Source organism: Bubalus bubalis, chromosome 2 (assembly GCF_019923935.1).
Source record: "Bubalus bubalis isolate 160015118507 breed Murrah chromosome 2, NDDB_SH_1, whole genome shotgun sequence".
Lineage (NCBI taxonomy): Eukaryota > Metazoa > Chordata > Mammalia > Artiodactyla > Bovidae > Bubalus > Bubalus bubalis.
Genome location: NC_059158.1, coordinates 147,082,331 through 147,104,898, shown reverse-complemented (window position 1 = coordinate 147,104,898; position 22,568 = coordinate 147,082,331). Strand labels below are relative to the sequence as shown.

Below are 22,568 nucleotides of genomic sequence, written 5' to 3'. Positions count from 1 at the left end.
TTTTGATTATAATTCTTTGAAGCCAAAGATGGAGAAGCTCTATACAGGCAACAGAAACAAGACTGGGAGCTGACTGTGGCTCAGATCATGAACTCCTTATTGCCAAATTCAGACTTAAATTGAAGAAAGTAGGGAAAACCACTAGACCATTCAGGTATGACCTAAATCAAATCCCTGATGATTATACAGTGGAAGTGACAAATAGATTCAAGGGATTAGATCTGATAGACAGAGTGCCTGAAGAACTATGGACAGAGGTTCATGACTTTGTACAGGAGGCAGGGATCAAGACCATCCCCAAGAAAAAGAAATGCAAAAAGGCAAAATGGTTGTCTGAGGAGGCCTTACAAACAGGTATGTAAAGAAGAGAAGTGAAAGGCAAAGGAGAAAAGGAAAGATATACGCATTTGAATGCAGAGTTCCAAAGAATAGCAAGGAGAGATAAGAAAGCCTTCCTCAGTGAACAATGCAAAGAAATACAGGAAAACAATAGAATGGGAAAGACTAGAGATCTCTTCAAGAAAATGAGATATACCAAGGGAACATTTCATGCAAAGATGTGCACAATAAAGGACAGAAGTGGTATGGATCTAACAGAAGCAGAAGATATTAAGAAGAGGTGGCAAGAATACACAGAAGAACTATAGTAAAAGATCTTCATGACCCAGATAATCATGATGATCACTCACCTAGAGCCAGACATCCTAGAATGCGAAGTCAAGTGGGCCTTAGGAACCATCACTATGAACAAAGCTAGTGGAGGTGATGGAATTCCAGTTGAGCTATTTCAAATCCTAAGAGATGATGGTGTGAAAGTGCTGCACTCAATATGCCAGCAAATTTGGAAAACTCAGCATTGGCCACAGGACTGGAAAAGATCAGTTTTCATTCCAATCCCAAAGAAAGGCAAAGCCAAAGAATGCTCAAACTACCGCACAATTGCACTCATCTCACACACTAGCAAAGTAATGCTCAAAGTTCTCCAAGCCAGGCTTCAACAGTAGGTGAACCGTGAACTTCCAGATGTTCAAGCTGGATTTAGAAAAGGCAGAGGAACCAGAGATCAAATTGCCAGCATCCATTGGATCATGGAAAAAGCAAGAGAGTTCCAGAAAAACATCTACTTCTGCTTTATTGACTATGCCAAAACCTTTGACTGTGTGGATCACAACAAACTGTGGAAAATTCTTCAAGAGGTGGGAATGTCAGACCACCTGACCTGACTCCTGAAAAATCTGTATGCAGGTCAGGAAGCAACAGTTAGAACTGGACATAGAACAACAGACTGGTTCCAAATTGGGAAAGGAGTATGTCAAGGCTGTATATTGTCACCCTGCTTATTTAACTTAAGAGAAATGCTAGGCCAGATGAAGCACAAGCTGGAATGAAGATTGCTGGGAGAAATATCAATAATCTCAGACATGCAGATGACACCACCCTTATGGCAGAAATTGAAGGCAAACTTGAGAGCCTCTTGATGAAACTAAAAGAGGAGAGTGAAAAAGGTGGCTTAAAACTCAACATTCAGAAAACGAAGATCATGGCATCCGGTCCTATCACTTCATGGCAAATAGATGGGGAAACAGTGGAAACAGTGGCTGACTTTATTTTTTGGGGCTCCAAAATCACTGCAGATGGTGACTGCAGCCATGAAATTAAAAGATGCTTACTCCTTGGAAGGAAAATTATGACCAATCTAGACAGCATATTAAAAAGCAAAGACATTACTTTGTCAACAAAGGTCCATGTAGTCAAAGCTATGGTTTTTCCAGTAGTTATGTTTGGATGTGAGAGGTGGACTATAAGGAAAGCTGAGTGCCAAAGAATTGATGCTTTTGAACTGTGGTGTTGGAGAAGACTCTTGAGAGTCCCTTGGACTGCAAGGAGATCCAACCAGTCTATCCTAAAGGAAATCAGTCCTGAATCCCCATTGGAAGGACTGATGCTGAAGCTGAAATTCCAGTACTTTGGCCACCTTATGAGAAGAACTGACTCACTGGACAAGACCCTGATGCTGGGAAAGATTGAAGATAGAAGGAGAAGGGGATGACAGAGGATGAAGGATGGCATCACTGACTCAATGGACATGTGTTCGAGTAAATTCTAGGAGTTGGTGATGGACAGGGTGGCCTGGCATGCTGCAGTCCATGGCATCACAAAGAGTCGGACAGGACTGAGAGACTGAACTGAAGGCATCTGGAGTGTGATGAGACAGGTTAGACAGAAGCCACTGCGTTAGACAGAAAAAATCAGAATAGTGGACTATGGTCCAGACCTTTCCTTTCTTCTCCAGGCAGAAGCTGAATTGTTCTTGTATTGTTGTTCAATCAGTGTATCTTGATGAGAGGGAGGATCCAGGGCTTCCTTTTCCACCACCTTGATAGCATCACTCTTATTTTTAAAGTGGTGTTGTTGTTCAGTCACTCAGTCATGTCTGACTCTTTGCAACCCCACGGACTGCAATATGCCAGGCTTCCCTGTCCTTCACCATCTCTCGGAGCTTGCTCAAACTCATGTCCATTGAGTCAGTACTGTTATTAAACAATTATTCTTCTAGGAAAACTTTAAAATCATTTGTAAGGTGCCAAATTAGTCTGTTATTATTTCATTTAGGCTTGCATTAAACCTATATGTTGTTGTGGGAATATCTGTCATCTTTGTGGTATTTAGGTCTCTACTTTTTTCAGCTCTCTTTCTAGCTCTCAGTAAAAGGTTATATGTAGCTTACTTCTTATCATTCTGTGTCTCTCCTTGGGGACACCCTGGGTATCACACATTTGTTGCTATTGTGAATAAAGGTTTTTCTAATTTTACCTTTTTTGTAATTAGATCGATGATGGTTATGGATTTCTGAATCGTTATCTTGTAAAAAAAAGCCTTTCTAAACCCTTAGTAATTTCAAATATTGGTTTAGCTTGAACCTCTTGCTTATAGGTAGGCAATCAAAAGGTTTGTTTCAGTCTCTTTCTTTCTAGTATCTAAACCTCTCATTTCTCTTTCATGTCTTCATTCCTGAGAGGCTCTTTTACAACAAAATTGAGTAATGCAAGAGATGATGAGGCTTGTATCAGATGATCTTAAATTGGATCAGCTTTAATGGGGCATTTTTCTAGTATTTCTTCATTAAATACTATGGTGTTAGTTGTCTGTTTGAGATTCTTTCTAGTATGGGGAAAGTCATTTTCTTCTTCCTTTTTAAGAAGTTTTTTGGGGGTATGCAGTCAGAATTGATTTTGAATTTATTTGTTTTATATCCCATGTTTTCTCTTCTTGGAAGCATTGCACCAATAGCATCCCTGATAGTAAATATTCCTGGGATTGTGGGGACTAAAAGCTAAACTTGTTCATAGTGAATTATTCTCTAACTACACTTTAGATTTTATTTGCTCATTTTTTATTTAAAATTGCATTATTTGTCAATCAGAATAGTCTCTCTTTCTTGCTCAATATGATTTTTGTTGGTTTTGAGCATTTGAGATTTGGTAGCTACACATGTGGGCTGCAGTCCATGGGGTCGCTAGGAGTTGGACACGACTGAGCGACTTCACGTTCACTTTTCACTTTCATGCACTGGAGAAGGAAATGGCAACCCACTCCAGTGTTCTTGCCTGGAGAATCCCAGGGACGGGGGAGCCTGGTGGGCTGCCGTCTCTGGGGTCGCACAGAGTCAGACATGACTGGAGCGACTTAGCAGCAGCAGCAGCAGCAGCTACACATAAGCAACTACTTGTTATTCATCTTAACAATTTATCTAACATAAGGACCATTTATTTCTTTAGACCAAGTTCAAGAGTAAAAGCTTAGGCCATGAGAAACTTTATAATATTTAGATAAAATTTTCAGTTCACAGTTTAAGAGTTAAATAGACAAAGTTCAAGAAAGCCCTAGGACATTGCAATCTTTATAATATTAGATAAATTTTTCTGTTTCTTCAGGCTTAATAATCTCTTCATACTTCTTCATACTTTCTTCAGTTAACTTTGATAATTTAATTTTCTTGAAAAAATTATCTGCTTCACGATTTTCAATTTTAATTAAGAAAGATATTTTAAACTTATCATTTCATTCACCTTTCAAATCTTCAAATTTCTTTTAATTCAACTCAAATATTCTCAGCTTTTACTCCAAGAGAATAAAGTGGCATTTGTACCAGAAGGATCAAACTAAATATGTTAGGAATACCTGTAATACCCTCAAAATACAAAACTGCATATCTGTCTTTGGCCTATTTAATACACTTAATTGCATAGCTTTTCCTGAAGATAATAGATCAGGTTAATCTGATGTTCACAAGGATCAAGTACATCATAACTTTTCTATCAAGAACTATGAATTAAAGGCAACAGTGGTACATGCAATTAATTACAGTATAATTTGTATTGCCCGTTTGCAGCATTTTTAGAAGACTGCATAGTGACATCCTTAAGGAGATACAAACCTATCCTCCTTTACATGTAGCTGAGGAACATGGATTTTCTCTTACCTGTTGTCCCCTAAAGAGTGGTCAGTTCCAACCCCAACACATGCTACCTCTGATGTACAACTGCTTGTTCACTGTCTTAGTAAAGTTTAAATTTGAGAGGACTCTGCCTATTCAATTTTGGTATCTTTAAATTACTCCAGTGTCCATAGATAATAAGTCTCCTCCCAAAACTTCAAAATAAAGCTTACATACAGACAAGGCTTTCTTCTGCCCACAATTCCTTAGTTTGACAACTCAGTATTCTAAGATTCTATGTATTATAATTTAAAAGTCAGGGAAGGGGGAAAATTAGTTCATCTGTACATAAAGAAAATGTTCAGGAATTTTCAAAGGGAAGAGTTGAGAGAGGAAAGTGAAAGAAACATAAGAGAGAGGAAACTTAAAAAAGCAAAATCCCAGTGAAATACTTTTCATCAAAGGGATTAGAAATGCTTCCTGTTTTTTTTTAAGCGTACATTCTGCAACTACTTTATCATGTTTTCAATCAGTTGTTGATTTGCCCTCCCATGTGTAACTCCACTTCTAGGCGTTCCTTTCATCATCATAATCAGTACAGTCAGACCCTAAGGAAGGTCTTCAAAATATGATCATCTGTGATGTTTTTCAATCAAAGGGAAATTAGAGTTCCCATATTGCAGTTGTTCTGGGTAGAAGTGCGAGTGGAGAGGGCCTTGTGCCCACAAGGAATGGCTGTGCAGCTGCCTCTGGGTGATGGTCTTTCAGGTCTGTGTGTGTGTTCATCAGCAGCTCAGGCAGCTGAGCCGCTCAGACTACCTCACGGCACACCCAACAAGGCTGGCTGGAGGGCCTGCAGAGAGCTGGAGTTATGCATGGGGGGACAAACGAAGAGCTGCTCCACTTTCTGCTTTGAATAAAAGAGGAAGAAAAGTCATTTTCACAAAGCAGTATGTTTCACTTTTTAAATTTTTATCGTTTTTTAATTGGCGCATAATTGCTTTACAATGTTTTGTTAGTTTCTGCTGTACAGTGGAGTAAATCAGTTATATGTATACATAAATCTCCTCCCTCTAAAGCCTCCCTCCCACCCCTGCCCCCGTCTCACCCCTCCAGATCATCTCAGAGCACTGAGCCGAGCTCTCTGTGCTATACGGCAGCTTCTCACTAGCTATCTGCTTTACACATGGTAGTGTATATATCTGAAGAAGGGAATGGCAACCCATGCCAGTATTTTTGTCTGGAGAATTCCATGGACAGAGAAGCCTGGTGAACTACAGTCCACGGGGTCGCAAAGAGTCTGACATGACCAAACACTAACACTCACTTTTCAGTGTATATGTACTCTCCCAGGTCATCTCGCCCACTCCCCCACTGTGTCCACACATCCGTTCTATACATCTGCGCCTCTATTCCTGCACTGAAAACACTTAAAATTATACAAACAAGACTTGAATCTGTTTGCCTTATATTTTAAAACAGTTAAAATATTACAGATAAGGGTAAAGTCCTTTTCAGCCACAATTCCCAGCTCAAATCTGGTCCTTAGTTTTCTGCTGCTGCTACTGCTAAGTCACTTCAATCGTGTCTGACTCTGTGCGACCCCAGAGACGGCAGCCCACCAGACTCCCCCGTCCCTGGGATTCTCCAGGCAAGAACACTGGAGTGGGTTGCCATTTCCTTCTCCAACGCATGAAAGTGAAAAGTGAAAGTGAAGTCGCTCACTCGTGTCCGACTCCTAGCGACCCCATGGACTGCAGCCTGCCAGGCCATGGGATTTTCCAGGCAAGAGTACTGGAGTGCTATTTGAGGTTATCAATTTGGGGTATATCTTGCAGACCTTATACTACACATGCAACTATTCAAATATTCATATGTGTGTGTGTGTGCCCAAAAGGGACAAGTGGCTATTATCTATTAAACTTAAAATCTGGGGGAAAAAACTTAAAACCTGGAACTTGCACGTATATGCACAAGAAGGTATGAACCACTTTGTTCACTGCAACACTGCTTATTAATTCTGAAAAGCTGGAAACAGCCTAATATCCTTCCACTGCAAATGACTAAATAAGTCATGATACCTGTTCTCTGGATACACCATGATACATCCATATGTGCTAACTTTTAATGCTTCTCAATTGCAGGACAGTATGTATCATATGATAACATTGATATTAATGATATAGATTTCACTGATTCACTGTGACCTATGCTAGGCATGTAGAAATTGTTCGAATATTTGAATGAAGAAGTAGATAGGCATGAATCACTCAGAAGGGCCACAAAGAGCAGGTACCCAACCAGAGAATGTGACTTCAAGTCTGTAGCTCACTTTTTTCCCCCTGCCCCACCCTCTTTCTCTTGTAGGCTATTCTATGGAAGAACGTTCCCCAGGTGCCCAGTCCCTCTTCAGATTATTTATAGGGAGGAGAGAAGGTCACAGAGTATAGCTACAGCTGCCTATCAAGGTAGAATAATGAAATCTAATCTCCCATCCAGACCTGTCGACTGGTACATGGTGCCCCAAGAACCTGGGCCAAGCTGGGTCAGGTCAGGACTGGCTCTTAGGGTGCAGTTCAGGAAGCAGCTAAGTTTGGTGAGAAAATCCTGTATGAGAACTGAGCTGATGATTATTAACTCAAAGAGACTCGGTGAATGCAAAGAGAAATGATGAATCTCAGTGCACATGAAATGGCAAGATAAGAAACTTTCAGTAGAATGTACAAGTGAAAGATTTCTTGAGCCAAGAGAAATAAAATAATCCAGCTGCTTTTTGCAGATGCCTGTGGGGAAGATGTTCTGGGCAGCAACGAAACTCAGGCAAAAGACTATTGTGACTTATTTTTAAAACCTAAAAATTTTACTCATGTTTGTATATCTTTAAAGAAAAGTGTCTCATGTAAAACTGAGATGATGTGATTGCACTTTGAGCATACAAACACTCGCCACTTTTTGAAAAAGAAAAGTTTTTGAAATATCATTATCATGTTATTTGAATTTTTAGGAATATGGATTTAATTCAAATCAAAGACTTATCTTCTCTATTTCTTGCTTCTCTAGACCATACTCAGCATTAGGAATGAACTGTGGAGGACCCATGAATCCATTAATGCTCTTCATAGAGATAGAAGGTAGGAACCATGTATGTGGACAAATACTAACAGCAGAGACACATCAGTAGCATTACACTTTGCTTTTATAGAAAAAAATTTTGCAAAGTTTTTACTGCATTGTTTCTAATCTGGAAATAGTCCTTAAATGGAGAAATCCTGTGATTCCATGTGAAGGTAACGGGGAGATTTGAGTGGTTAAGCATAACAAAAACCATATGGATAGTTAGATTAAGTTTTAGGTTTTAATTTATTTTATTCCTTGAAATTTGCTTAAGCATTTTCAGTGAGGTATTCTGTGTGCCTCTTGTGTGTCTTACCTGCTTCTGTAGAAATCTGTATACCTTCTCTAGCAGCATCTTTCTCGAAGGTTTATTACGTTGGTTGGAAACTGTTTACCATCTTATTGTGTCTCAAAGGCAGATCATTCTTGGAGTCCCTGTATCCTGTTGTCATTCCTTTAGAAGACAAAATTCCTGGCCCTCAATAGGAAGGACCCCTGAGGGAAGATCTTTGTTTGCAGGCACAATAATTGGTATCTTGTAGATGCTCAGTAAACTAATGTATAAATATATGCTAATAAATATGTATTAAAATAAAAATGCTGTCAATAAATTTATTGAGCATTTAATATAGCTTCATCATATATATGCCCATATATACATAGTGAGATGTGCTTCATAATATAAAAATATGATAGATAAGGAGCATTTAAAAATTCTATAATAATTCATTAAAAGAAGCTTAACAACACTTATAAAAATAATTTAATGTTAAAAACAATGTTGATCTTTTTTATCTTTTTTGTGATGTCAGTTCAGTTCAGTTCAGTCGCTCAATCATGTCTGACATGTCTGACTCTTTGCGACCCCATGGACTGCAGCATGCCGGGCCTCCCTGTCCATCACCAACTCCTGGAGCTTGCTCAAACTCATGTCCATCGAGTCGGTGATGCCATCTCATGCTCTGTCGTCCCCTTCTCCTGCCTCTAATTTTCTTAGCATCAGGGTCTTTTCAGATGAGTCAGTTCTTCACATCACGTGGCCAAAATATTGGAACTTCAGCTTCAGCACCAATCCTTCCAATGAACACTCAGGACTGATTTCCTTTAGGATAGACTGGTTGGATCTCCTTGCAATCCAGTGGACTCTCAAGAGTCTTCTCCAACACCACAGCTCAAAAGCATCAATTCTTCAGTGCTCAGCTTTCTTTAGAGTCCAACTCTCACATCCATACATGACTACTGGAAAAACCATAGCTTTGACTAGACAGACCTTTGCTGGCAAAGTAATGTCTCTGCTTTTGAATATGCTATCTAGGTTGGTCATAACTTTCCTTCCAAGGAGCAAGCATCTTTTAATTTCATGGCTGCGGTCACCATCTGCAGTGATTTTGGAGCCCAAGAAAATAAAGTCTCTCACTGTTTCCATTGCTTCCCCATCTATTTGCCATGAAGGGATGAGACCAGATGCCATGATCTTAGTTTTCTGAATGTTGAGCTTTAAGCCACCTTTTTCACCCTCCTCTTTCACTTTCATCAAGAAGCTCTTTAGTTCTTCTTCACTTTCTGCCATAAGGGTGGTATCATCTCCATATCTGACGTTATTGATATTTCTCCCCTCAATCTTCATCCCAGCTTGTGCTTCATCCAGCCTGGCATTTCTCATGATGTACTCTGTATATAAGTTAAATAAGCAGGGTGACAATATACAGCCTTGACGTACTCCTTTCCCAGTTGTTCCGTGTCCAGTTCTACTGTTGCTTGTTGACCTGCATACAAATTTCTCAGGAGGCAGGTCAGGTGGTCTGGTATTCCCATCTCTTGAAGAATTTTCCACAGTTTGTTGTGATCCACACAGTCAAACGTTTTGGCATAGTCAATAAAGCAATAGATGTTTTTCTGGAACTCTCTTGCTTTTTCAGTGATCCAATGGATGTTGGCAATTTGATCTCTGGTTCCTCTGCCTTTTCTAAATCCAGCTTGAACATCTGGAAGATATGGTAAGTAAATTAGAAATAAACTTAAGGAAAATATTATAGAAATAAAAAGGCATTTTTGAAACACAAAATATAGAAATAAAAAGGAAACTTTGAAATTTAATTCTTATAATAACTGAACCAAGAATTCTGCCTTAAAGAATGACAACAGGATACAGAAACGCAAGGAATAATTTGTCCTTTGAAACACAGTAAGAGTATCTCAAGCTATTGTGTTAAACTAAATACTTCATACACCTTTGGTCTCCTACTTCATACACCTTTGGTCTCCTAGTCAAGTGTCTATCAACACAAATAATACCAGTGTGAACTTCACTAATGAGTAAAATCTATGTGAAGGCTTTATCTTTGTTCCTGTGTACACCATTGCATTCATCAAAGATTTGAATAAAATAGTAGAGAGCATACTTCACAAATGTGTGTGACATGATACCAAAAGGCATAAATAATAAGTCAAAATAGAGTCTTAAATCTCTAAGATGCTGCAGTCTGGAATGGTGGGGCAATTAATAAAGACTAAATTTTAAAAGATTAAATGTAAATCCTGTAATTATAGGCCCAGGTTCACAGTAAATAGTGTGGAAAGGCCTGAGATAATATAGTCAACTGTAAGTTTAATAACAGCCCACATTGTGTCACTGATTATTTAAAGAGCAATGCAGTCTCAGGCTACATTACAAGAAAGAGTATCATCCAATTACTAGCTACCTATTTGTTACTCTCTACTAGGTGCTGATCAAGGAAAGTAACTATCATGACTCTGTACATGATTAATTTACCTTGTGAGTATTTGTGTTCTGTTTGAAGGCCTCCTACATGGGAGATTCAAGCTCCTTAACTTCAGAAAGCAAAACTACATATAAAGATCTAATTTATGAAGACTGATTTCAGATCATTTACAGGGAATTATTTCTCAAATAATCTGAACCATGTTATCAGTGAATATTTGCATGGAAATATGGGCACTAGGTAAATTATGTTCACCAGAAACTATGATAATTTCTCCATTAAAAAAAAAAAAACAGAGTCAGAAAAGAAATTCAGGCTTACCCTGCTTTCACCTGGATTGTCAAAGATGAGAATGTGTGTCTATGAGCTGTTCAAACATGGTGGATGGGCCAGAAAGGAGGAAGGGATTGGCAGTGATGGGCAATACAGGAGAAAATGGATGTCATTACTGGTCATAACAAGCACAACACTGTACATATAGAAAATACTGTCTAGAGAAGCTTTTGGAGAATGTTTCTTTGTTGTCTGCTATATAAAATCTCTTAGCTGACTCTCTTCTGAAAAGTCCATCATAAAGATGTACTTGAAATTCTAATTACAATCAAAGATTTTAAAGTCAGACTCTTGTTCCACCTGTGTGGCTATCTGGAAGTTTGAGGGCCATCTTTTAGAGATGCCTGCTTTGGTTATGAACCCCAGCTAAATTCCAAGACCTCTCCAATATCTGTGGCAATTAAAAATTTCAAAGGCTCTTACACTGAAAATGTTTGTTTTGTTTCCTACCAGGGAGCCAATTTCCACAAATTCCACAAATAGAACAGTACTGGTCAAAGAATAAGACTGTACTTTAAAAAGCCAATTTTAGTTGTATATGTACTTTGTAACAGGAACTGTTTTAGGACTGGGTTTGGGGATATGACAAGAAGTGAAATAGAAAAAAACGTTGCCAGAATAAAGACACAATAAGTAATTATTAAGTAATAGAGTAAGTAAAATAGGAGTGAAGTAACAAGTAAAGCAGGTAGTGTGTCATAAAAGTGACTATCCAGAAGTCTAAGGGCTCAAGATTAAGTCAAAATCTAGGACTGTGTCATGTTCTGTAGCAATTAGGTGTGGCAAAAATCCATGGAGACAAGGAGATGGGAAGGACGAGGGAGGGAGATGGGAGATGATGGAGGTGAGGTTGGGAGTTCTGGTTTGCAGTTTCAAGTAGAGCAGTGAGGCAGAGCCTCACTGAGGGTATGATGGTGAGTGGAGGCTTAAAGATGATGAGATGAGCAAAAACCTAGGGGAAGGAGGATTCCAGACAGAGGGGCCCAAAAGAGCCAACTCTGAGGGGAGTTCAAGCAGTTGCCAAGAGCTCTGTGTGACTGAAGGGCAGTCAGTGAGCAGGAGAAATTAGAGATGAGGTCAAGGAGGGAAGGGAAATCCTGGCCATCTTATCAAGTTTTGGCTGCCTCTGTAAGGACTTTGGTTTATTCTAAATAAAGAAGGGAGGACTTTATTCTAAACATTGGAGGACTTTGAGCAGAGGAGTAACATGACCTCCCTCATGTTATGAAAGAATTACTCTGACTACTTGATTTATTCTGAAACCAATGAACAACTAGACTTAGGATGAGAAGCCAAGACAGACCCAGAATTCACAAATTGCGTGATTGTTCCTTCCCTTGTGGTCTTGGTCAGATGTTAGGTACTTAGCCATGACACACATGCCGTCATTCTAAATGGAGTATTTATGGACAGAAGGATAATGAATAAAGTCAATATTCACATTTAAGGAGCTGCTGAAGGTATGCTGTCAAAAGTAGTCCATAACAAGCATGATGAGTTTCTGAAAACACCTCTAAAAACACTGAAATTCTTGGGAGAACTACATATATAGTAGACATGAGAAACAGCTGTACAGGGTGAACAGGTTAAAGCAGGACTAATGAATGTTAGGTGTTGTTAGTCAAGTCCAGGCTTCTCCAGCTCCTTCTCCCACAGAGAGGCCCCGGGGTACATTTCGCTAGGGCTCTTGCATCTTGCTATACTGGTGTCTTGCCCTTCCAGGCCACTCAGACCTGTCCTCTTTGCAGGCTCCTTAAAAAGCGGTTAAACCGATACAAAGACAAGTTGCAAGCCATATACAACCTGCCAGGAAGAAAAAAGTTGCAGATATGATACAAAGATTCACGAACTCACAATCCATCAGGACAGTCTGTGGACCAAGCTGCAGCTAATGGGATAGGATCTATAAGGTATAGAATGTGGGAGACACTAGCCATTTGGACCGTCTGGAGGTCTGACCTAGAATCCTTGGGCTGAGAGTGGGCTGCAGCCTGAGGCTCTTGCCCCTCACTCTGATCAGCTTCCTCCCTTTCCCACATTTCTCTATACCCTAATCAACTCCCCCTTTCATCAGCCAGACGATATCTTCCACTTTTATGAAGGTGGTACCACTGGGAGAGAACAGCATGGGTACCATTTACAAACAGTAGACTTGGGGCAAAGAGGTACTTTATAGCATTGATTCTTAAACCTTTAGTCTCAGCACCCCTTTTAGAGTCTTACAATTTTTTGAGGGTCCCAGAAAGCTTTTGTGGGTTATATCTATTGCTGTTTACCCTAATCAAAATTAAGACTGATAAGTGGCTTTAAAATAAGTTTAACTAATTTGAAAATGAAAATATAAACCTATTATATAATGTAATGTTTTAAACAGTAATTATATATTCTTGTGTTTGTGTGTGTGTTAGTTGCTCAATCATGTCCAACTCTTTGCAACCCCATGGACTATAGCCCACCAGGCTCCCCTGTCCATGGAATTCTCCAGGCAAGAATAGTGGAGTGGGTAGCATGCCCTCCTCCAGGGGATCTTCCCAACCCAGGGATTGAACCCAGGTCTCCTGCATTGCAGGTGGATTCTTTACCATCTTTACCATATGGGAAGCCCATATATTCTTATACGTGTATTTAATTAGAAGACTGGCATTGTTTTATGTTTTTTACCAAATCTATTTAATGTCTGGCTTCACAAAGACAGTTGAATTTTTCCTGCTTCAGCATTCAGTCTGTTGCAAGATGTTTTGGCTGAAGTATGTGAAGAAATCTGGCCTCACACAGATTTGTAGATGAAAAAGAAAGAAGCATTTTAGTAGCCTTTTCAGAAAATTGGAGATCTTCCTTGATACCAGATCAAAACATAATAAATGATTGTTTCATAAGAGAATGGTTGCAATATTGAATCTGAAACCACATGTCTTTTACACCCTGTTTGATTAAGACACAATATTCTGTTGTGCTTTTTGAATGAATCTTCAATCTAGGCATGATTTTGTACCACCATACATTGGTCAGTTGGAAATTTACCAAGCTATGCTGAACTTCCTAATGCTCACCCATTTCATTATACAAGATTTAAAAAATCATATTCATTAATATTACCATGAATCTTGTCAGAAAAGTCTTTAGGAATTGGAATGGAGGCAAGCTTATGGTAGTGGATGAAAGTTTTCCAAAATTCTAATGTTTGCTTAAAAGCTCAGCTATTAAAATTGTCCTCAGAGAACATTGTTTTCCTTACTGTAATAGTCTCACTTCATTCATTTTTGAAAAAGATGTTTGCCAAATACCAAAGCCTAATTCTTTTGCATAAGAGACAATTTTTATATTTCAGTTAACATCAGAAATGTTTTATGCATACATCACATTTCATCACATACAATATTAAGGAGACATGTTACTGAGAAAAACAAGAATTTTTGCTACACCTTCAAGGATATTCTTTTTTTCTATTTTATTGGAGTATAGTTGATATACAATGTTGTGTTCATTTCAAGTATACAGTAAAGTGATTCAGTTATACATAAATATATATATTCCTTTTCAGATTCTTTTCAATAAAGGTTATTACAAGATATTGAATATAGTTCCATGTGCTTTAGAAAGGATCTCAGGGACCTCCAGGAGTCTGTGGACTACACTTAGAGACCTGTGCTTTACAGGCTGCACATTCCCTAGATTTTATACCTATGGCTTATTTTGAAACCTAAATAAATCATTATGAACTTTTTATTGTAATATTTTAATCTATCAATCCAATATATCATGACATTTTCAGATATTCCTTTGACATTTTAGAACTTGAACTTTCAGAACCTAGAGTTTTCCAAAATTCCTTATGATTATTCCCCATGATCTTTTTAGAATCTAAACTGTTCTCACTTTTGTAGACAGTTTTAGGGTGCCATTGAATTAGTAGCATAAAATAAATTTGCCAATAATGTAGAGACAAAAAAGAAAATATTGCATTAAAATTTCCTATTGAAATATTGAAATTTAAAACATAATGAAAAAGTAAGAAAAATGTTAATTTCTTCATAAATAAAATTTTCTTTACCCAGGCAATGTTGCAGCCCCTCCATCGTTCATCTTTTTCCTGGCAAAATGTGATTGCCAAGGGTGACCATGGAAGGGGTGAAGAAGGATTTCAGAAAAGGGGAGGAGATTCTTCCCAGATCAAGGGTTCCACCGAGGATGGTTCACAACAGGAAACACGTCCTAGGTCCACTGTGATTAATGGAAGCCACCAAGGTCCAGCACCTGCAAAACATGCTCTGCCAAACTCAGAATTACCAGAGGCCACCTCAAAGCCGAGGCCAGTGCAAAGCCCCAGGGCACAAAGCCGAGCACAGAAGACCTCAAAGGAAACCTCTAGTGCCCTGCCCAGTTCCCAGGGAGGACGGCTGCAGGACATCCCCAAAATTCCTCCTGTTGAAATGACCAGTCTTGCTCTGGAACCAGTGGAAAGGAAAGGGGCAATGAACATCCAGGAGGGGAAGGATGAGCTAGAGGAAGAAGAACTGCAAGAACTGTTGTCAAAACTCACAGATGCCTGCACTCTAGAAGCGCCTTCTGGTAAGATTCTCACAATCACTAGAGATTGTGATGGCCAGGAGGTCAGGCTGCCTTTTAAAACACTTGAGTCCATAATATTAGCCCAACAGCTGCAATTCATCTAGTGAGTAACTGAATTGTGAGTCTTTTGGACATTAATATCCTCTTTGATGGAGTAAGAAGTGGCAACCCACTCCTGTATGCTTGCCTGGAGAATTCCATGGGTAGAGAAGCCTGATGGGCTCCAGTCCATGGGGTTGCAAACAGCTGGATGCGACTGAGCAACTGAGCACGCATGCACAACCTCTTTGAACTTGATTTCTAGTATTGCCTAATTGATAGTGTTATTGTGAGCCTTAGAGGTGATAAGCCATATGAGATTGTATTATAGCACCTGGCACATACCAAGAACTCAATAAATGGCTATTATTTTGTTGTGGCAATTGTCATTATCAATAGTACTAAAACATAATTAACTGGGCAGCCTGATGTGACCCTTTTAAAATGAGAGTAAAAATGATAGTCTTTCTCTGGAGGATAATTGATGAATGTTTCTACAAGTAACACCATCATCATCACCCTTATAAGCTGTGCTTGTTGCTAAATCCGAGGGTTCTTTTTATTAATACTTCTTTATTATAGCTATTTCTTCTGTTTTGCAGTGACATTGTCTTATTTATAGAAGACTTTTTCATCTTAATATATCTATATCTGTATTTACATCCCTTTCTTTTTAAGATCTTTTATCTAGAGACCAGCAATAAAACAAAGGTTAATATTCTCATATTTTTTTGCATCAGAGAAGACCTTCCCCACATATTTCTGAGTTGATGTATTAGCTTACTAGAACTGCCATAATGAAGAATCACAGATCGGGTGGATTAAACAATTAAATGTTTTTCCTCACACTTCTGGATGCTAGAAGCTGGAGATCAAGGTATAAGCGGCATTGTTGTGTTCTAAGGCCTCTCTCCTTGGCTTGTCAATGACTGTCTTCTCCTGTGTTTTCACACCATTTCCCTCCATGCATTCTCTGTAATGGGCTTCCCAGGTGGCTCAGTGGTAAGGAAACTGCTGCCAATGCAGGAGACATGGGTTTGATCTCTGAGTCAGGAATATCCTTGGAGAAGGCAATGGCAACCTGCTCAGTGTTCTTGCCTGGAAAATCCTATGAATAGAGGAGCCTGGTGAGCTATAATCCCAGTTCATGGGATCCCAAACAGACTCAAACCCAACTTAGTGACAAAACAACAAAATGTCCCTATCCAAATTTCTTCTTTTTTATAAGTCCACTCCTCCTATTGGGTTAGGATCCAGCCACACAACGTTCATTTAATTTAATTAACTCTTTAAAGACTCTATCTAGAAATATAGTCCCACTTGGAGATAGTGGAAGTGGGACTTCAGTATAAGAATTTAGGAAGGGAAACACGATTGCAGTTGGTGAGCTGTAAGATGGGAACATGATAATGTCAGTTATATATTGAACTTGGTAGAGCCAAGTCAATGAAGTAATTACTGGGTAATTCTAAAAATATCTACTGTGAAGAGAGCTGGAGTTATAATCGTGTATTAGAGAAAGTAAAATCACAAAAATGCCAGAAGTATGCTCAGACTGCCTGAGACAAAGACTAGATGAGAACTCCTTTTGCCTAATTCTTAGGCCAACACAAGATTCCACCCACTTATTTCCATCTAAACATCACTGGGGTCATGATGAGTATTCTAAAATAAAGTCAATATCCACTAGACCTTTGTAGGAAAATTTCACATTAAAATGTGGTTTTTATTTTAGAAACTCTTCTAGGATTTCACATACTCATCCCATTTTTATTTTTTGTTTTTGTTTCTCCAATTGAATTTATGAAAGCTATTGGTTTTTAAAATATTAAAAATATTGGGTTAGCCCTCACAAATGTGGTTTATTTCAGATTCTTAACAGACTACATCTGCTACACATATTTGGGAGACAATAGCCCAGCTCTGTATACTGGTGTAAGATGGTGGAGTAGAAGGATGCGCTCATCTTCTGTGAGAACTCCGAAACTACAACTCGCAGCTGAACCATTGATTGGAGAATGTTGGATCTTGCCAAAAGAGATACCCCACATCCAAGGGCAAAGGAGAAGCCCCAGAAAGATGGTTGGAGGGGCAAAATCACATTTAGAATCAAACCCTTTACCCGCCAGAGATGTTCAGAGGGCTCAAACAAACCTTGTGCCCATCAGGACCCAGAGATGCCACAGAGACTGAGCCAGAACTGTGTCTGAATGTCTCCTGCAAAGGTACAGGTCAGCAGTGGACTGCCACAGGGCAGGGGCTCTGGGTGCAGCAGACCTGGGTATGACATAAGCCCTCTTATTAACCCCACCACAGAGCCACCAGAACTTACACAGGAAACAGACTCTTGGAGGGCACAAACAGAACCTTGTATGCACCAGGACCCAGGAGAAAGGAGCAGTGACCCCACAAGAGACTGACCCAGACTTGCCCTTGAGTGTCCCGGAGTCTCCAGCAGAGGTGCAGGTCAATAGTGGCCTGCTGCAGGGTCGGGGGCACTGAGTGCGGCAGCATATACGTTGATATATCTATATATACACCCATCATTAGATCATTAAAAGGGAAATCATAAAAAGGCAAAGTTTATTTTTAAATTCAGATTATGCAATAATGTAAAAAGATATGATTAGCATTATCCAATCTCGTAGATAATATAAAAAATATATATCTCAAAAAATCTACCTGTTTCCATTTACAGTAGCACCATTGAGATGCTTCTGCAGGAAGCATGAATTATTATACAAACATGCTGATGATATTAGCACAAAAGTACACCTTTCCCTTTTTGTTGTTATGTTGCACTGTATACTTTGTGATAATTCAGCAAGTACTAACTCTAGGGTTTAAATTTATTGTTTTATTTCTTTTACATCAATTTCATTTCTTTGAGGTGTTTAAGCATAGGATCTATGTATACCTTCATGGCTACTTTTTACATTTGTTTAACACTGCCATTCTTTACTCAAATGTTTCTTATTAAGTTTTTATCCTCGTTCAGTGATGTATCGACTATAATCCTGTTTGCAAACTCAACTTAGCCATTGTTGATATGGATTATAAAAATACCCCCTGTAATTTGTACATAATCTATGCATGCCTACCAAAATCACACCAAATGTAATCAGAGACAGAAATGTGATAACCACACTTATGAAGATGTGGAAAGACAAACAAACTGAATTAAGGTATTGGCCATTTTTATTTTATTTCTATCTCTGTTACAGATGCATCAGATAATAGCAGGAAGTTTCTAATCATTTTACTGCCTTAATTTTTAATTTTTTTATTTGAGAATTGTTAGAAAAACCAGAAAGATCTATAGTTTGTACATACTGATTTACTCAGACTATCAATATATTCACTCAGTGTAGTGATTATCCTAGTAGCTGACTAGCCTTCTGAGTTGGAGCTTTGCTAAGAAGTCAGCATATTTTGGAAATTAAGATGAACTTTATATGATTATACCTGCCAGTGCAGGAGATGCAACAAAAATGGCAAGCTTCATGGTCGATTTGGGCATGCTGCTGCTACTGCTGCTAAGTGGCTTCAGTCGTGTCCGACTCTGTGTGACCCCATAGATGGCAGCCCACCAGGCTCCCCCATCCCTGGGATTCTCCAGGCAAGAACACTGGAGTGGGTTGCCATTTCCTTCTCCAATGCATGAAAGTGAAAAGTGAAAATGAAGTCACTCAGTCGTGTCCGACTCTTAGCGACCCCATGGACTGCAGCCCATCAGGCTCCTCCGCCCATGGGATTTTCCAGGCAAGAGTACTGGAGTGGGGTGCCATTGCCTTCTCTGCAGTTTGGGCATAGTTGTTGACATAACTGAATAGAGTCATTCAGTATCAAGATCTAGTATAGTAGACTTTCAGGAGACTCAGAACTTACTGGAAAAGAAGTGTATAGAAGGGCCTCCCCAAACCTCTTTAAATTCCAAATGTTGGATTGAAAATCAGCGGCAAATGATTTGTTCAAACTTGCAGTAAAGAAATTAGATTTGAAAGAGCATCTAACACTATTTATTTTTATAGTGACCAAAAAAGGACAGCATACTCTGGTCTTACTTTCTCATTAAATTATTTTCTTTTCATTTATGAGTGAAATTTCCTATGTAAATCTCTGAAATTCTTTCCCCTACTTCTCTTCCATCTCCCCTTGCCTTCTATTTACCACAGCATGTTTCAAAGATGAGAAGGCAAGGCAAGGGAGTGATGATGGGGTGAGGAGGCGAGGTTAAGGGGGATGTGGGAGAATTATTCCATTTCCTTTCTTTCCCACCTGGAACCGTCATCTAAACTATTATTTTATATAATCAGAAAATGAAGCTTGAACTTCAGCAGATTATAGGTGAAAATATAGAAATTTAGAAATTTAGAAAAATAAAGAGCAGTGCTTAAGCAACTTTGGATCTTTATCTCAAGTATTTAGAAAGCAGACTTCTCAAAAGTAGCCATGAAGGTATATGTAGATATACTGCCTAGGAATCCTAAGAGTATGTACTGAAGTCTTGGTGAGTCTTTCTCTCTTTGTCATATATACATGTACACACATACATGCATACATATGAAAATCCTTGATAGGAAATGGTACACAGAATTCTAGCATTAAGCTCCATGAAGGTAGAAAAAAATGTGTCTAGTTGGTTCATCATTCATTTATTCAACAAATGCTAATTGAACTTCATGTGCTAAGAGCTGTGTTAGATACTGGGCATTCATTTAGAAAGGGGTAGATTTATGTTTTTACAAAACTGACATTGTGTGGAAAATGACTTGAAGAAGGGCAAGAGGGTTTGTAAATAGACTGGATGAGAGCCTGTTGTAGTCTAGGCAAGTGGCAATGGCTTAGCCTGGGTGGAAGGTTATATACTTATTGCAATGAGGAAAGCTGGGAAAGCTGAGACAGAGGTCAACACAGCAGGAGTTCTGTTTTGAACACATTAAGTGTGAACTGCTTGGAAACAACCAAATGGAAATATCAGAGGCAATCAACATGTACAATCTGGAGCTCAAGAGAGAGGTCTTAGTCCAGAGTAAATATTCAATACATATTGGTTTGCCTAATTAATTATTCTTATAAGGAAGGCATGGGCTCAGTATTTCCATTGCCAGAAAAGTAATACAGACTCGATAATCTAATATGTTTAAACCTCTGTACCCATTATTTTGATAGCCTTCTCTCACATCCTTAATTCATTCAGAGCCCAGATAGATTGTTAGTTACATTCAGATGAATTATTTTCCCATTGCAGTTTCCTCTGGACTGCTGGGTGGCACTAGTGGTAAAGAATCCACCTGCCAACGCAGGAGATGTAAGAGATACAGGTTCGATCCCTGGGTCAGGTAGATCACCTGCAGGAGGGCATGGTAACCTATTCCATGCTGAATTGTCTGGAGAATTCCATGGACAGACGAGCCTGGCAGGCTACAGTCCATAGGGTCACAAAGAGTTGGACCTGACTGAAACAGCTTAGCATGCACCCATGCACACTGATTTCATACATGTTTCTGTTATAGAAAGGGGGACCCCTTCCAGGGCCCAAAAGTGGGTTCTTGTATAACACATGGAAGTGAGTTGTCTGAGGAGACACACATGCTGACAAAGCAAGAGACTTTATTGGAAAAAGGTGCCTGGGCAGAGAGCAGGAGGGTAAAGGAACCCAGGAGAACTGCTCTGCCATATGGTTCCCAGTCTTGGGTTTTATGGTGATGGGATTAGTTTCTGGGTTGACTCTAGCCAATCATTCTGACTCAGGGTCCTTCCTGGTGGTACATGCATTGCTCAGTCAAGATGGATTCCAACAAGAAGGATTTGGGCAGGTAGTAGGACATGTGGCCTCTCCTTTTGATCCTACCTGAACAGCCTTAATGTGCTCCTTTCCCAATGTTGAACCAGTCCATTGTTCCATGACTGGCTGTAACCTTTGCTTCTTAACCTGCACACAGGTTTCTCAGGAAGCAGGTAAGGTGGTTTGGTATTCCCATCTCTTGAAGAATTTTCCACAGTTTGTTGTAATCCACACAGTTGAAGGCTTTAGCATAGTCAATGAAGCAGAAGTAGATATTTCTCTGGAATTCCTTTGCTTTTTCTATGATCCAACGGATATTGGCGATTTAATCTCTGGTTCCTTGGCCTTTTCTAAGTCCAGCTTGTACATCTGGAAATTCTCAGTTCACATACTGTTGAAGCCTAGCTTGAAGGATTTAAAGCATTACCTTGCTAGCATGTGAAATGAGCACAATTGTGCAGTGGTTTGAACATTCTTTGGCACTGACCTTCTTTGGGGTTGGAATGAACCTTTTCCAGTCCTGTGGCCACTGCTGAGTTTTCCAAATTTGCTGGTGTATTGAGGGCAGCACTTTCACAGCATCATCTTTTAGGATTTGAAATAGCTCAGCTGGGATTCCATCACCTCCACTAGCTTTGTTCATAGTGATGCTTCTTCCTAAGACCCACTTGACACACTCCAGGATGTCTGGCTCTAGGTAAATGATCACACAATCATGGTTATCCAAATCATTAAAGCTTTTTTCATACAGTTTTTCTATGTATTCTTGCCACCTCTCCTTAATATCTTCTGCTTCTGTTAGGTCCTTACTGTTTCTGTCCTTTATCGTGCTCATCCTTTCACAAAATATTCCCTTGGTATCTGCAATTTTCTTGAAGCAGTCTCTAGTCTTTCTCATAACACTTTTTTCCTCTACTTCTTTGTACTGTTCATTTAATAAGGCCTTTTATCTCTGCTTGTTATTCCCTGGAACTCTGCATTCAGTAGGGTATATCTTTTCCTTTCTCCCTTGCTTTTTGGTTCTCTTCTTTCCTTAGCTATGTGTAAAGCCTCCTTAGACAACCACTTTGCCTTCTTGCATTTCTTTTTCTTTTGCATGGTTTTGGTCACTGCCTCCTGTACAATGTTATGAACTTCTGTCCATAATTCCTCATGCACTCTGTGTACCAGATCTAATCCCATGAATCTATTTGTCACTTCCACTGTATAAACATAAAGGATTTGGTTTAGGTCATACTCAACCGGCCTAATGATTTTCCGTACTTTCTGCACTTTAAGCCTGAATTTTGCAATAAGGAGCTGGTGATCTGAGCCACAGTCAGCTCTAAGTGTATATCTTCGGCTATTTTAACATTTCAAGGGACTGGAACTTAAAAAAAAATAACAACTAAATTTTTTTAAATGTATGAAATGGAGTATCGTTTCTCTATTTTTTATTAGTGTATTTAAAGTTTTTATAACTATGGGCTGAGAAACAGAGTATTCTAAAATAAGTTTGCCTCTGGACAAGATTTTATTCGGGCAATAGAATATTATTTATTCAAGGTTCTTGTAGTTCTGGAAC

At 39.1% G+C, this 22,568-nt stretch overlaps 1 protein-coding gene across 1 annotated transcript in view; it reads left to right on the top strand.

The window, feature by feature from the left end:
• DYTN (dystrotelin) overlaps positions 1 to 15,531 on the top strand; it is a 61,246-nt gene extending 45,715 nt beyond the window's left edge. The window contains 3 exon segments of the mRNA XM_045162103.1: positions 12,357 to 12,408; positions 12,410 to 12,513; positions 14,660 to 15,531. Of these exon segments, the coding sequence (XP_045018038.1) occupies positions 12,357 to 12,408; positions 12,410 to 12,513; positions 14,660 to 15,281 (778 nt within the window). The 3' untranslated portion in view covers positions 15,282 to 15,531.
• Positions 15,532 to 22,568: the final 7,037 nt, after the last annotated feature.